General features: G+C 44.5%; 1 protein-coding gene across 7 annotated transcripts in view; it reads left to right on the top strand.

Moving 5' to 3' along the window:
- CLDN34 (claudin 34) overlaps positions 1-3,851 on the top strand; it is a 249,360-nt gene extending 245,509 nt beyond the window's left edge. For 6 of the 7 annotated variants that reach the window (XM_085620454.1, XM_085620453.1, XM_085620458.1 and 3 more), the window contains one exon: positions 2,168-3,851. In XM_085620454.1, the coding sequence (XP_085476580.1) occupies positions 2,241-3,038 (798 nt within the window). In that variant the 5' untranslated portion in view covers positions 2,168-2,240 and the 3' untranslated portion in view covers positions 3,039-3,851. Of the gene's footprint in view, positions 1-1,351; positions 1,477-2,167 lie in introns of those variants that run through there. The other variant, XM_085620459.1, reaches the window with a different exon arrangement.
- Positions 3,852-15,685: the final 11,834 nt, after the last annotated feature.

Below are 15,685 nucleotides of genomic sequence, written 5' to 3'. Positions count from 1 at the left end.
GGGGTTCACTGTTACCGTCGATATCCCCTAGTCCAAGTGTTTATACAGTGAAATGGAACATGTGCATAGAGACAAAGGGTTTGCACAAGGAGGCGGGTTTGGTAGCACCCCATCAGAGATATTTTTTAAGTCCTCCGTGAAGGAGTGACAATGGTCAACCTAGAAGGCCAGGGACTCGCCACTCATGGGGAAAAGGAGAGAAGCTGCAGTTCTACAAAAGGGCAAAACTAGGCAAATGCTTATCGTGCCACCATCAAAGAAAGGCAGAATGTTCACAGATGCATCAGATATGGAAAGTTTGCCAGGAGAGAGGAGTCAAAATATTACTTCACCAAAGGTACCAGAAAACCTTTCCGCCCAACTGTAAAATCCTCTTTAATTGTGGCTACAGCTTTGCTATTCTTAGGTCTGGCGCTAGCTGACACATTTTGATTTTATTAAAATTATATTCATAATATACTTACTCATAGGAGCTTTTAGCAGCCATCTTCATCCATGGGTCTGTCGTTCTGTCAGTCACATTTTTCTTCCACCCTCTACAGCATACACCATGGGGCAATGGTCAGCCTACATCACCCATTGGCTAACTTCACTGTGATTGACAGCATTCTGCGCCTTCACAGGTACACAACCGCACACATGGTAGTTCGTTTCAGTTCCTAGGAACTGTCAAGGCAATATGTGTTTTGCGGCGCCTGGCAGATCCCCCCATAATAATGTTTTACAAAAAACTTACAAAACAAGCATTAACATAGCCAAAAGACTAGCAGGCAATGCCGCGCCTGTTGGCTTTGCCAATGCTTATGTGTTATGATTTCGTTTCTCATCACGTGCATCGAAGGAATTAACAATTTACATTGCGTGCTTTTCTAGATGAACATTTCATACCAGAGATTCTATTCAATGTAAGTACCTCATTTTATCTAAAACATCTATAACAGTTCTTTCTTTCAATTAGACGTTGAGCATACACACAGTTTGATTAACGTCGACACTTTCAGGCATTTCATCAACTATAAAATGGAACGAGGACTTCTTTTTTATACAATATACACCATGTTTTACTGAGAACTTCCAGAGATATATTTAAAATGTTTTTTAAATGTTCCCTACACGAGGTAACCAAAACACCGCACGCGCTCTTCTCCGTTGTCACACTCCCCATTGTGCATTTGACAGGTATACATTGCTCACCTTTTAAACACCGCTGCATTAGCCTGTCAGTCGGCCCTTGAGAGCAGCTATAAGCGACCGTAGAGGGCGGTTGCCAAGGGTGGCTCAGGAGACGGGTTTTGTTTCTTCTGCCGGCCTCTGCTCTTGAAATGCTAAAATGGCGCTGCCGGGCCGGGTGTGTTTCTGTGCTCATGGATACAGAGTACCTTTTACTTTAGCCATCCCCAGAGCACAGGTAGAGCTCCTGTGACAATCGCAAGACGTCCCGGGCTCTGACAACAGAAGGTCTCATAGCTGTCGACGGTATGATTACATAATATCTATAAAATGTTGAGGGCGGAGAGGGACACCTCCTGAATCATGATTTTGGGGTTCGGGGATATACTTCTGACCCACCAATGATTTTTGAACAGCTGATTTGTATTTTTTTTATTTTACAAACTGGATATTTCTGACCTGAGTGACGGTCACAGACGGCTGGATTACATTTGTTGAGTATTTTGGCGGGAACTGAGTCCTTCACCAGGTGTCGAGCACTTTGAGGGCAGTGGTACGCATAATTGTAGGTATAGTACACTCATTTTAACAACCACCTGTGAATATGTTTTCTGCATCATCTAATGGTATGTTGTAACCTAGTTACCACCTAGAAATATAGTCTTTGATGATACTGTAGATGCAATATTTTTGTATGTGGATATTTCAGGTGTGATAAAGGGACCCTCCACCAAAGGCTTTTTCTGGGGTCATACATTATTACAATAACATGTAAAGCTGGACTAAATTGTAGATGTTGGGTGTGTAGAAAATGCTAAACATCAAAGTTCATGTGCTCAGGAATGTCTTTGGCAAGAATTGGAAAAATGCAGTCAGGCGGCTTGTTCGTTTGTTAGAAGAAGTAAATAGCATGCCTCATTTCCATAAATGCCATCCGTCAGAGCTTTCGATTACATCGAGGAGCGTGTATTCACAAATATAACTTCATCTTTTTCAGAGAGCCTGGGATACCTGTATGGCCGAGCTGGGAAGATCCTCGTGACAGGCCGCACGGACTTGTAGCCCAGGCAATGCCCTACCTTGCTCATACTGCCAACCTCCAGCTGGCTGGGTTCGCGTTCTCCGTTGCGGGCTGGATTCTCTCCTCCATCGTGACTGGACTTGTGCAGTGGCGAGTATGGAATGTCACCAACACCACCGTCATCACCTCTGGTAAGGCCTGGATCGGCATATGGCGAACTTGCTTCTTCAGCAAAGTCAAGGTGTCTTCCGACCTGAAGACCATGTACTGTCAGGAATTCAGCAGCCAGCAGGACTTTGTCCCCACGGAGATCTTTGTGGGCCAGGGACTTATGGTGGTGGCCATTATTCTGGGACTGTTTGCCAAGATGGCCACCGTCTACGCCCTGAAAAACGTGTATCAAGGAACTCCTCATGAGACACTGATCCTCTATTGGTTTAGAGCTGGGGGGATCTTGAACGTGGGAGCTGGCCTGAGTGTCTTGATCCCTGTGGCGTGGAACTTCCACTCGGTGGCGCAGAACACTAGCATCTCCTTTCCCGCAACATTCTACATGCCCTCCAGTCCAGAGTCGCAGGAGGTTGGGGCGGCCATTCCCATTGGGATCGTATCGGCTATCCTACTGATCGTAAGTGGTTGCTTCCTGCTTAGCTACAAGCTGCCCAACCCAGTAGACCATAAGGTTCACCCGGTCTCTCAAGACGATGTGGCTTCATTGGATGGCTGGAGTATAAGTACGAGGAGGACCAGTCGCACCCGAAGCTTTCATTCGGTGCAGACCACTGGAGACCAGACCCTTCAAAGCAACGGCATTACCAACACCGCCTATGAACAAGATTACCTCTAGAAAAGACAGTTCCTGGTTGAACACGTTTGCACTCAGGTCATTGACTAACAAACACTCAGTGCCAAAAATCATTGCGCAGGTAGAACCCCTTGTGTTGTTTGTTTACAAGTATGTGTGTATGCCAAGATTTGGCTTCTAAAAATAATTGTGGTGGTAGGACAATACATGAAAGTGTTTGCTTTTAATTCGCCCAGGGAGCCAAGTGTGGCGCCTTCTCACACCACGAGGGCTGCAGAAAACTCTGAGCGAGACAACTTGCTCCAGAGAAATGCAACTTGAAAGAATTGTATATAACGAGTTTCAAACAATACTGCTATTTTAGGTTTACGTTCACTTACGAGCTTATGAAATGTCGCAGGTGCTCTGTGGATAAAGAAACAGGACATCGGCTGCATCGGCGGGAGACGCACAGGGGTTGAATCCTGCAGGTTGGATCTCCCGTACTTTTCCATGTGTGAAAGTGTCCGCCTTTTACCCTGGTTGAAATGAGGACCATATGCGGCATAATGTTTACCAAGCAATTGTTGATTGTTCGTGTACAGCACACAGCACTTTTCCACACATCAGGGACGCATATGTTCTCATATAGCTGGAACGAACTCATAAGTGCCCCTATCAAACGTACGAAATCTACAGCTTTGTACGGAAAGAACACTTTGTATTTTACAAACCTTTCAGTGAAATACTCGTTGATAATTTATCTGGGGAGCTTTTAATTGCTCTTTTCTCTTCATGTACACAAACACGCGTATCTGCAACAAAAATGGACTTAGAACAGGCACACGTGCATTAATAAACATGATGGAAACGTGATTTCGGCATTTGAAGACTTTTTTTAAGCAAATCTACAATGTTGATTTTTGTGTGTGTAAAATGTGTTTTCCTTTGAGGACGCCTGATTTCTCATGCGTGAGCTGGTCTGAGGTGATTGGAAAGAACGAGGTGAAGAGAACGCAACAGACAAGGTCAGGTAAGTACCATTTTTAATTAAAAGGGGACATTTTGGTTGGAAAACGTAATTTACCAGTAATTTAAACTAGGTTTTTAATCGCGTTACTTGAGGCATTTAATCCGAATGCAGTCGCTAACATAACAGTAGGGTGTTACCATCTTTAGTTAACACCTGGACTATAAGAGGCCAGTGGGGGGGCTCTATGGGGAGCGTTTGGGGTGGGAAGGGTTAATGGTGGAGACCGGGGAAGGCCCATTTAGAGGAGGGCGAGTCAATAAATCAACAGGGACAGCTGAGTCGAGAGATTAACTCTACATGTAAGTGCACGAGCCGAGCGTGAAAATGTTTTACTTGAAAATCATGCAACACATTGCATTTAAAAATCTTCAAAAGTTGCCCATCATTCCAAAACGAGTATTCTTTAACATTTTAGAAGCGTTTAACCACAGTATATTAGATTAATATCACTACAATGAAAGCTATTTATTAAAAGTGATCGTTTTTAAACATGAACTTCGAAACATTCCTGCCCCGCCCATCTCTGCCACACCCCAGTGTGTATCCTGAACTCACGTATTTGAAGGTGCTCTCAAATATGTTGTGAAAAAGAGGGAGGCTTGGTGACGTAAAATATCTGACGAGGATCACAGTGTTTGCTCAAGTGGGTAAGATGGGATTGAGGCCAGGTTTTCTTCTTTCACATTGTACAGTTCAGCTACTAGATGGTTCTCTTTCGCTCTGTATGTGCCCAAATGTCTTTCATTCTCGGTGCATGAGGTTAGAGAGTTGCAGCTTTTGTTTGGCAGAAACCACATGAAAGCTGCGCTTCTTTTGGGCTCGAGAGCCCAATAAGACCTCGAGCTGAGCCAGCATCAAGCATCTCACATGAGTCCCCAGTGGCTCATCCCCCACTAGGCTCAGTTTAAAATAGCACAAGTGTCTGCAGCCCTTTCTGTAATACAAAAGTGCCCCAGGGACACAGTGAGAGGGTGCACACCCACAGGGCATTAACTTTAATGCCGCCCCTGGTGATCTGTTTAATTTGCAAAATTGTTCTGCCATGTGAGGCCTGATCCTGTGCACTTTGTGTCACAACAGACAGATACACTTTTCAGAAGCACTAAGAGTGTGGCACATGTTATGTGTGGCCCATGATGTCCTTTACAAAATAATTAAATTTATCATTCATTAGGGTGAAAAACATTCCTGAACCTTTTGGGCCTGGCTCTCATGAGAGATGTTTGGATCTGCAGGGGCAGAAAGGCCCCCCCACTGAAAAAAATTGTAAAATGGCACCAAGTAGTGCATTTTACAGCAAAATTCCCAAAGGAAATTGGCAGCAGAGTCAGAAGTTTGACCTTCAGGAAAGCCCTTAAAACGTGGCTTTATTCGAAGCAGTTCTTTACACCACCTAATTGCAGGTGTTCCTTTGTCCCTTCCATGTAGATTATTTCTATTATTACATGAATTAAAATTTAATTTGTGGAAGAAGGATGAGAAATGAAAAGTTACATAAACCTCATATATTACTCATGCATTACAAGAAGAGTCAGAAAAAGCTACTACTATAACTCAGGAAATACTTTAACTCGAGTGTAGCAACCACCACCACAATAGCAAACACTCTTGGCAAAGCCAATAGTTCTGCCTTTAACAAGCTGATACAATAGTTGTTTTTAAATATTTTGTTGTAATCATATGCCACAAAAAAAGAAGAAACAAACTATAAAATATGCCTGAATGCTGCTTATAATAAAAATGGTAGATTTACAAAAATGAATACTGGAATATAATTTTAATTGAAGAATATGGGAGTTTCTTAGCAGTTACAGAACTAATATAGAAAACCATTTTAGCATGAATAAACATCACAGGAAAATAGGATTCTTGTTGGTGCAAAAGAAAGGAGCCATTGACTTAGTCATCGTTTAACCTGAAGACATAGTGAAAACAGACAACGATGGCTAAAAAAAACCTAATAAAATAATAAAGAATTGAAGAAAAAAGTTGGTATGCGAGCCAAATAATTGAAGTGCACTTATTTTTAGGCAGATGTGCACATCTAACCAGACAAAAATCCGTCATTCATAGTCCAAAGAAATTTAGTGGCTGAAGGTGGCTGAACCAGCGCCTAATGCTATATGAAATCGCAATGTCATCTGAGATGTAATCAGTGATGCAACTGACCAGGTCATGAGTGATGTAAAATGCAAGGTTGTAAGCAGTGTATTGTGGAGGCATAAGTTAAAGTTAAATTTAGCTGAGGTAACTAAATCTGCTGAATTTTACTGGTTTTGTACGAGTGAACTTTGAGCCTAACTTTAACGTCCACTAAACCTTTGATTTTTTTTCAGTGAATTTCTATGTTTTTTTAATGTTATTTTCTAACTAAAAAGTCCCTGTAACTTGTTTTCTCAGTGAATATATATATTTATCACACCTTGATGGCTGATCTCAACTAAATTCATTATAGTATTTCTGTCAGACATTTATGCCCTCTAGTGGGCTTACATTCAACTAGATACCTAATCCCTGAACCTCTCAATATATATTATATATAATATGCAATTGAACAAATTGAACTAAATGAATGGGGAGGTGATCGAGAGCGAAAGCTAGGACAAAGGGAATCTGGTCACATACTTAATATAAGAACATCAGCACCTTATGGTCGGAATCAGGAAGAAGAATTATACTGTTTTTTACACTATTTTTTTCACAGGATGGTAGTCATGGTTTGATTGGGTGGGGTGCTTTTTTAGGATTTTTTAGTATATGTTGCGTGATTTGCACTGAGATTAAGCTCTTTATATGATTGGTAAAATCCAAGGTATATAACATCGAAGAAATAATTGAAACAATCTCGCTTAGATATTGAGAGGTGCCTTTCAGTGCACTGCTGGTGGGGCAATGAGGTCCCTTTGCGTCCTGAAGACCTCAGGACGAAAGTGGACTTCATCCCCTGAGCTGCAGTGCACCAGGAGGTGTTTTTGCAGAGTGGTGGAGTAAGGGGGCGTGACCTCTGACCACCTCTCAGCAATCCAGCTGTGTGGGGCTTGCTAGAGGTAACAGGAGGGCTAGTTGGCCCCCAGGGACCCACAAGGGGACTTCATTCCCCAATCGAGAGCGCGGCAAGAGGTGCATTTGGAGTATGCACCTTGATTTCTATCTATCTATATCTATATATCTGTCTATCTATATTTATATATAACATTCTTACATTTTTTAGAAACACTCAGTCACTGGATGATGTCATCAGTGATGTCACTTACCATGTCATGAGTGATGTAAAATGTGACATCAGCACTGCATTGCAGGAGCGCGAGTTATAGTTAGCTCAGCTAACTATAACAGCTGAATTTCACAGGTTTTGTACGAGTGAAATGTCAGCTTATCTATAATATTACTGTTACCTGTGCTTGTTTCTGTGAATTATCTACTGGCGGTCGCCAGTAGATAGTTATAGTTAGGACCCTGTTTCCATAGGAAATCCGCAACATTCTATTTGGAATAACTTTGGCGCCGGTCGACGAATCCTCGCGAAATTTTCAAAATAGGTGGGGCGCTACGCTCCTACCCTGAAAGTCTCGGGGGGATTCGTCAAGCGGGGGCTGAGAAAAAAGGGGGGTCCCAAAACGCGTTTTTCCCATGCATTTTTCCATAGGACCTTTAGACACAGCTACAGCCCGAACGGCTGAACAGAGTTACTTGAAATTTGGCAGAGAGGTAGTCCTCAGGTCAAGGAAGTGCCTTTTGTAGGTTTGGTGTAAATCTGTTCAGTAGATCCTGAGAAAATAGCATTTAAATCAATATATATCTGTGGCAGCTTACGGTGCGCTTACCGTGCGCTTACGGTAAGCTTACCGTACGCGTACGGTGCCGTGCGCGAGCGAGATTCTGATTGGCTGTTAGATCTAAGTAAACATTCGAATCGGTCGAAACCAGGAAGCGGCGGCCGCCATTTTCTCTCTCGCACTCTGAGTGAGGCAGCAAAAACAAAGGCAAAAAACATCTAAAGGGGCAATGTATTCAGTTCCTAACCACCTAGCATTGATGATGGTGTCCCCAAAGAACCCCCAAGACCAAAAATTCAATTTTATTTTTTTTCGAAAAATCGCCGCTTACGCGTACGGTAAAAATTTATAAAAAAAAAAAAACTATCCACACTATCCCCACCCCGTGTGCAAAAGGTGCCCGCCGGGCCCATTTTGTGTATGGCATATATATCTCAAATGAAAATATAAATGATTACCTTTCACAACGAAGCGCATAATATGTCCTCCATGTGCGCACTGTGCGTGAAGCGCATCGTGCGTACATGGCCCATCCCGCGTAACGTGGGCACGCGGTGCGCGCAGCGCACCGCCTGACCACCGTGCGTGCACGGCACTAACTGCGTAAAGTGGGCGCGCGGTGCGCGAAGCGCACCGCGTGCTCACTGTGCGCGCACGGTGCGCGAAGCGCACCGCGCGCGCATAGAACGAACTGCGTTAACTGGGCGCGCACGCCACGAATGGCGTAAAGTAACTTAGCATTTAAAAAACCGTACAAATTCACTGAAAAAACCATAGGTTTCACACACGTTATAGTTAGGAATTAGCATTTAAAAAACCTTGCAAATTCACTGAAAAAACCATAGGTTTCACACATGTTATAGTTAGCGGAAATTTTAATCATAAAAAACCATTGAAATTCCCCCGTTATAGTTAGTGCAGGCAACTATAACTCACGCGACCGCAATCCTCTGCTGATGCTAATACTGTATTTAGACAATTATTTGCCCATGTCTTCTTCCATTAAATTTTAGCTATACATATATTACAAATATTTTTTTTTCATAAAGACACATATGTCATCAGCAGAGGATTGCGGTCGCGTGAGTTATAGTTGCCTGCACTAACTATAACGGGGGAATTTCAATGGTTTTTTATGATTAAAATTTCCGCTAACTATAACATGTGTGAAACCTATGGTTTTTTCAGTGAATATATATATATATATATATACACACACACACACACACACCACTAGTGTGTGTGTGTATATATATATATATATATTTTTATTTTTTTTCACTGAAAAAAACATAGGTTTCGAGTACGTTATAGTTAGAAATTAGCATTTAAAAAACCTTAGAAATTAACTGAAAGAACCATAGGTTTCAGGGACGTTATAGTTAGCTGGACATTTCACTCTTACAAAACCATAGAAATGCCACCGTTATAGTTAGTTCAGCTAACTATAACTCGCGCACCCACAATGCACTGCTCATGACGTCACATATTACATCATTCATGACATGGTCAGTGACATCACAGATGACATCACTGATGACATCATCCAGTGACAGTGTTTCTATAAAATTTAAATATAATTTATATATGCCAAGGTGTATTGAAGAATGAATGGGTGTATAAGTGTCTGGATGGATGATTAAGTTGGTGTGTGACTGACTGTATAAGTGAGTGATTAGTTGTGTCTTACTGAATGCATGTGTTAGTGACTGATACAGACATTCACACAGTTTAGTTTATCAGATGGTGTGTAAGCGGTTGCATGGGTTGGTGAGTAGCTAAATGAGGATCTATATGGGTTATTGATTGGTTGTCTGAGTATCTGTATGGGTGCCTGAGTGTCTGTGTGAGTGGGTGGGGCGTGTAACTGTGCATAGATGTGTGAGTAGATGATTCACTGGGTGTATGGGTTCAAGAGTACATCTGTGAAGAGCTGTATGGGTGGGTGAGCGTGTGTATGGGTGTGTTGGTGAGTGAATGGATGCCTCAGTGGTACATGTGTGAGTAACTGCATATGTGAAAGGCAGTATATGTGAGTGTTGGAGTGTATAAATTACTATATGTGGGAGTGCGTGATTGTGAGAGTGGCTGTATGGATCAGTGTGTGCTTGTATTAGTTATTGTAGAATAGTGTAAGTATGTGTTAGTATATGTTTAAATAAGTAAGGTGGTGTGTGTGTATAACTGTACAGGTGAGTAAGTGGGAGTGTGATTGATTCTTTGCATGACTGGCTAGTTGTGTGAGTAATTCTATGAATGAGTGGCGGTGTGTGAGTGTCTGTATAGATATGTGAGTGCATATGATAATGACGTATGGATGGCTGACTGCATGTATGAGTAACTGTATGGGTGAATAAGTGGATGTTCGTGTAGACGAAGGAATTAGTGAGTGGGTATGTACTAACTGGTATTGGTGTGTTTATGGTTTCGAAAATGATAGTCTGTATTTTAGAGTGGGTGTTTCAAGTTTTATATTAGGGTGTGATGAGGTGCATCAGATTTTCACGTGGATGATGTCATCAGTGATGTCACTGACCATGTCATGAATGATGTAATATGTGACGTCATGAGCAGTGCATTGCGGGTGCGCCAGTTTTAGTTAGCTGAGCTAACCATAACGGTGGAATTTGTATGGTTTTGTAAGAGTGAAATGTCCAGCCAACTATAACGTCCCTGAAACCTATGTTTTTTTCAGTGAATTTCTAAGGTTTTTAAGTGCTAATTTCTAACTATAACATCCCTATTAAGTCCCCTTGAATCCTGAAGGTCCCTGGTGGCCAAGTAGCCCACCAGGTACATCCAGTAAGTGCCACAGACCTGCGTTTCAGAGAGGTGTTCTGAGGCCACACTCCTTTTTACACCACGCTGCAAACGCAGCTTCTGGCGCACTGCTGCTCAGAGGATGAAGTCCACTTGTGTCTTGAGGTCCGCAGGACACAAGAGGACCTCATCACCCCTCCAGCAGTGCGCCAGAAGCCGCGTTTGCAGAGTGGTGTAAAAAGGGGCGTGGCCTCAAAGCACCTCTCTGCAATGCAGCCCTGTGGCTTTTACAAGAGGTACCTGGTGGACTAGTTGGCCCCCAGGGACCCTCAGGACTGAAGGGGAATTAATCCTCCAACTTAAAAAGTGCCACAGGGCGCATTTGCACTGTGGTGCAGGGTGGGGCCTGATGTGACAAGTGTGCAAATGCGCCCTGTGGCGCGTTTTAAGTAGGGTAATTAAGTCTCCATGAATCCTGAGGGTCCCTGAGGGCCAACTAGCCCACCAGCTACCTCCAGTAAGTGTCACAGAGCTGCATTACATAGTGGTATAAAAAGGGGGCGTAGCCTTGGACCACCACTCTGCAACACAGCTCCCTGGTGCTTACTGGAGGTACCTTGTGGGCTAGTTGGCCCCCAGAGACCCTTAGGATTGAAGGGGACTTAATCCTCCAACTTAAAACGCGCCACAGAGCGCATTTGCACACTTGTCAAATCAGACCACGCCCCCTCCCTGCACCACTGTGCAAACACGCCCCCTGGTGCATTGTAAATTGGGGGATTAAATCCTCTTGAGTCCTGAGGGTCCCTGGGGTCCAACTAGTCCACCAGGTACCTCCAGTAAGCGCCACAGAGCTGCGTTGCAGAGAGGTGTAAAAAGGGGCGTGGCCTCGGACCACCTCTCTGCAAGGCAGCCCTGTGGCGCATACTGGAGGTACCTGGTGGGCTAGTTGGCCCCCAGGGACCCCAAGTATTGAAGGGGAATTAATTCCACATCTTAAAACAAGCCACAGGGTGCGTTTGCAGAGTGTTGCTGGGGTTTTTTTTTTTTTAGAAGGGGGCTGTGTGGCCCTCCTCCTTTTTTCTTTTTTTGGGCCCTGGGGACTCCATCCCCCAGGGCCTGACCCCTTGTAAAAAATACATATATTTATATATATATATATATATATATATATGCACATCTAAACGGGAAAGAGCCACGTGGGCCAATTCCGGCCCCGGGGACCCCTTCCCCCCGGGGCATGGCCACATATATGTATTTATTTAAGGAGGGGGACTGCGAGGCCCCCCTCCTGAGGCCTCTATTGGCCCCGGAGACCCCATCCCCCGGGGCTGGTCTTTATTTTTTTTATTTTTTGGTGGGGGAGGGGGACCGCATGAACCCCCTCCCAGGCCACCTCTAGCCTGGGGACCCCATCCCCCGGGTCCGGCCTTATCCATTGGAGACCGTGGGGGGAGCCCCAATGCTCCCACAGTCCGGCAGGCTCCCCGCCTCCTACGGGAGCCGGCATTGCTTTTCCACACGAGGAGCTGCTGACATGCAGCTCCCCGTGTGGAAAAGCAATCTGCTTTGGATATTGGAAGAGAGAGCAGGCTTCCCTGCTCTCGCTTCTAAAATCCAAAGCAAGTTTGCTATGACAGGGCGGAAGCCGCACGGCTCCCGCCCAGCCATAGCAAACAGCAGTGTCCCGGGGGTGGGCACCCCGGGACACTACAGGAGCCGGCCCTGGGGGTGGTGCTCCCCAGGGCCATGGAGGGCTCCAGGAGGGGGGCCTCGCGGCCCCCCTCCCAATGTGATTGAAGCCCCGGGGAGGTGGTGGTCCCCGGGAGTCCGTAACACACCCCGAATTTGCAGTATTAGTGCCTAGGAGAGATGGCAGTCCCCAGGCATGTGGGGGGGCTCGAGCCCCCCACACAGGTTTATTTATTACTTTTAAAAAGCCCCGGGGCTCGCGGTCCCTGGGACAGCGGGGGGCCATGGAGGCCCCCCAACACATTAAAAAGGAAACCCGGGGGGTGGCATTCCCTGGGGCTGCGGGAGGGCTGAGTGACCTCCCGCACATTATTTTAAGGAAGCCCCAGGGGTGGCGGTCCCCGGGGCTGTGGGAGGGCCGAGTGTCCTCCCGCACATTATTTAAAGCAAGCCCCGGAGGGTGGCGGTCCCCGGGGCTGCGGGAGGGCCGAGTGACCTCCCGCACATTATTTTAAGGAAGCCCCAGGGGTGGCGGTCCCCGGGGCTGTGGGAGGGCCGAGTGTCCTCCCGCACATTATTTAAAGCAAGCCCCAGAGGGTTGGCGGTCCCCAGGGCTGCGGGGGCCCCTGCATATATTTTTTGGCAATGCTCCCAGGACCTGGCCCACCCGGGGGCCTCAAATGAAGCGCGGAAGCCCGCGCTTCATTTAAAAAAAATATATATATTCTTTTTTGGGCCCTGGGGGTCCTTGTGGGACACCCTGAGCAGGCCTGGGGGGTCAGGGTGTTTCTACCCTGCCCCCGTTTCTTTTTTGTCACCTTTGTTTTACTGTTTTCTTGTGACTCGGTTCTACCGAGTCACAAGATGGCTGCCAACACTTCCTGGTTTGGAGTGTTGGCAGCCAATCACAGTGAAGCTCGTGGTCGGGAGGGTTCGCGAATCCACCGTGTCCCTATATATCAAAACTTTTATTTTTGAATTTCTCAGCAACTACTGAACGGATTTACATCATTTGAAAAAAAACAAAAAGGACGCTTTCTGAACAAAGCACTACCTTTTCGCCAAATTTGGTGTAATTCCGTTCAGCAGTTCAGGCTGTAGCCTTGGCTAAAGTTTCCTATGGGAGATTGATTTTCCGACCTCTATTTTTTTAATTTCTCAGGAACTACTGAACGGATTTACACCATTTAACAAAAAAGACTCTTTCTGAACCAAGGGCTAACTTTTTACAAAATTTGGTGTAATTCCAATTCAGCAGTTCGGGCTGTAGCCGTGTATGGAAAATAACATGGAGAAAAAATGTTTTGGGACCCCCTTTTTTCTCGGCCCCCGCTTGACGAATCACCCCGAAACTTTCAAGACAGGAGCTGACCGGAGCACCCCACTAGTTTTGAAAATTTCGCAATGATTCGTCAAACGACGCCAAAGTTATTGAGAAAAAAAAATGCTTTTCCTATGGAAAATAGGTCCTAACTATAACTACCTACTGGCGACCGCCAGTAGGTAACATATATATCCATTGGTAGTTCTACTTAGGTCTGCTTTTCCATAGCTGGAAAGATTTTTGGTTTGCAAATAACTTTGGCCCCGTTTCACAAATTTCCACAAAACTTTCCAAAAACAAAGCGCATCCATTTCAGCTCCTTCCTGGAAAGTAGGGACCGAGAAAAAGGGGGTTACTAAAAACCCTGTTACTGCTCCGTTCTTTTTTCTGAGGCACTACCATCACCAAAACGGCTACTCTCACCGTTCGCAGGTGGGACTTTCAGAAATGGATTTAATTGCCATGCCGCTGAACTGCCACTGATGAATCTTCCCGTTGACCAATGAAGCTCATGAATTATTCAAATTGATGGTCGTCCAGCCATTCAACTGACGCCTGCAGGTGAATAGTGGTTTCAAATCCAGTGGCTGAGACAAGAGGCATACAGAAGTACAGTGCTTCATTGGACTGTAAAAAAACTTAATGGCCAACAATGTCTGTTAGGCACCATGACCGAAACCAAAAGTCCATTGGGGAGAGAAGTGTGATTTGGGCCAATATTGTGGAGATCATGGGTGATGGCTACGATATCAGGATGCCATGGCGGCCAAACCAAAACCAGTACAAGTATTGCAGTCCTCTCATTGCCTAAGGACTAACCAATCAGGATAGCCGTTGTATGTTTTAAACCAACCAAAGCCTTTGTACCATATGGGTAGCACTTTTAAGAATGGAGGAAGGCAATTACGCCAGAATGAGTCTGCTGAACTTTTGCTGCTAATAAATTCACTGAAAACCCAGTGAGTGCTCTGTACATTTTCCTGAAGCAGTAGTTGTGTAACAAGAGCGACCCTACCCTCGCCAACACGGATGCACCCGCGCTGAGTTCGGCGGTCGCAGGTGGGACCTTCAGAAATGTATGTATATGTATATCCTAGTGGCAGTCGCCAGTAGGTAATTATACTTGTGTCTACTTTTGCATTGCTAAAGGGAGTTTTGGTTTACTAATAACTTTGGCCCTGTTTCACGATTTCTTCACAAAGGTTTATATAAAATAAAAAGTACAGCCACCTCAGCTCCTTCCTGGAAAGTTTTGCTATGAGCTGTCAAGTGGGGACCGAGAAAAATGTGGGTCCTAAAATGCAAAATCCCCATGCATTTTCTATAGACTTCATTAAGATGGGCTACAGCAAAAACTGCTGAAGAGAAATATTCCAAATTAGGCAGGAAGCTAGATCTTGGTCCACAGATTGTGGTTTTTGTGATTTGGTGAACATTTGTTTAGTAGTTTTTGAGAAACTAAGGTTTAAATATATATCTTCATATCTGAACGGTTGGGTCAGTGGGAGGCTTGTGAGAGTCTACCGGAAGCGCCAATTGAAAATAGAGTGTTCTGATTGTCCCAAGGAGCTTTATTTCCCTTGGGCCATCTAGCTCCACTGAGAGTAAGATTCCCACGAGCAAGAGAGTGCTCTGAATGGCTGCTAGCAAAATGAGAAAAATGTTGCTGTCAGCCATTACAGGATTTGATGATTTAGTCCCCTGTGCCGAAGTAAAAAAATAAATAAATATATATATATATATTTATATTTTTGTTTAAGTGAAGGAATTGCGCACTCATGGGAATTATTGCCAAATACTTTTAATGAGCCACAACACTCTGACAAACGTGTTTCGGCTACAAACCTTTCCCAATGTCGGGTAAACTGGCATTCCATAGAATACTTAATCTGCGTTTCCCATTCCCATTGGTTAGCGTAAATTGCCGATGAAATAAAATAAAAGACTGACTATTCTTTTACACGGCGGCCATCTTGGGATAGGTTAGAATATATACATTTCATATTGTATCATAGTTCATTTCCGATATGGAATACTATTAACATCTTAATCTTTACTTTTCAAATTAATCATCAATCATGATATATGTTTGCAATTCAAATCAATATATTTAAAAAAAACATAT

The sequence above is a fragment of the Triturus cristatus genome, chromosome 8, assembly GCF_964204655.1.
Source record: "Triturus cristatus chromosome 8, aTriCri1.1, whole genome shotgun sequence".
Lineage (NCBI taxonomy): Eukaryota > Metazoa > Chordata > Amphibia > Caudata > Salamandridae > Triturus > Triturus cristatus.
The sequence above is the reverse complement of the archived record's forward strand: the minus strand, read 5'-3'. Positions and strand labels throughout refer to the sequence as shown.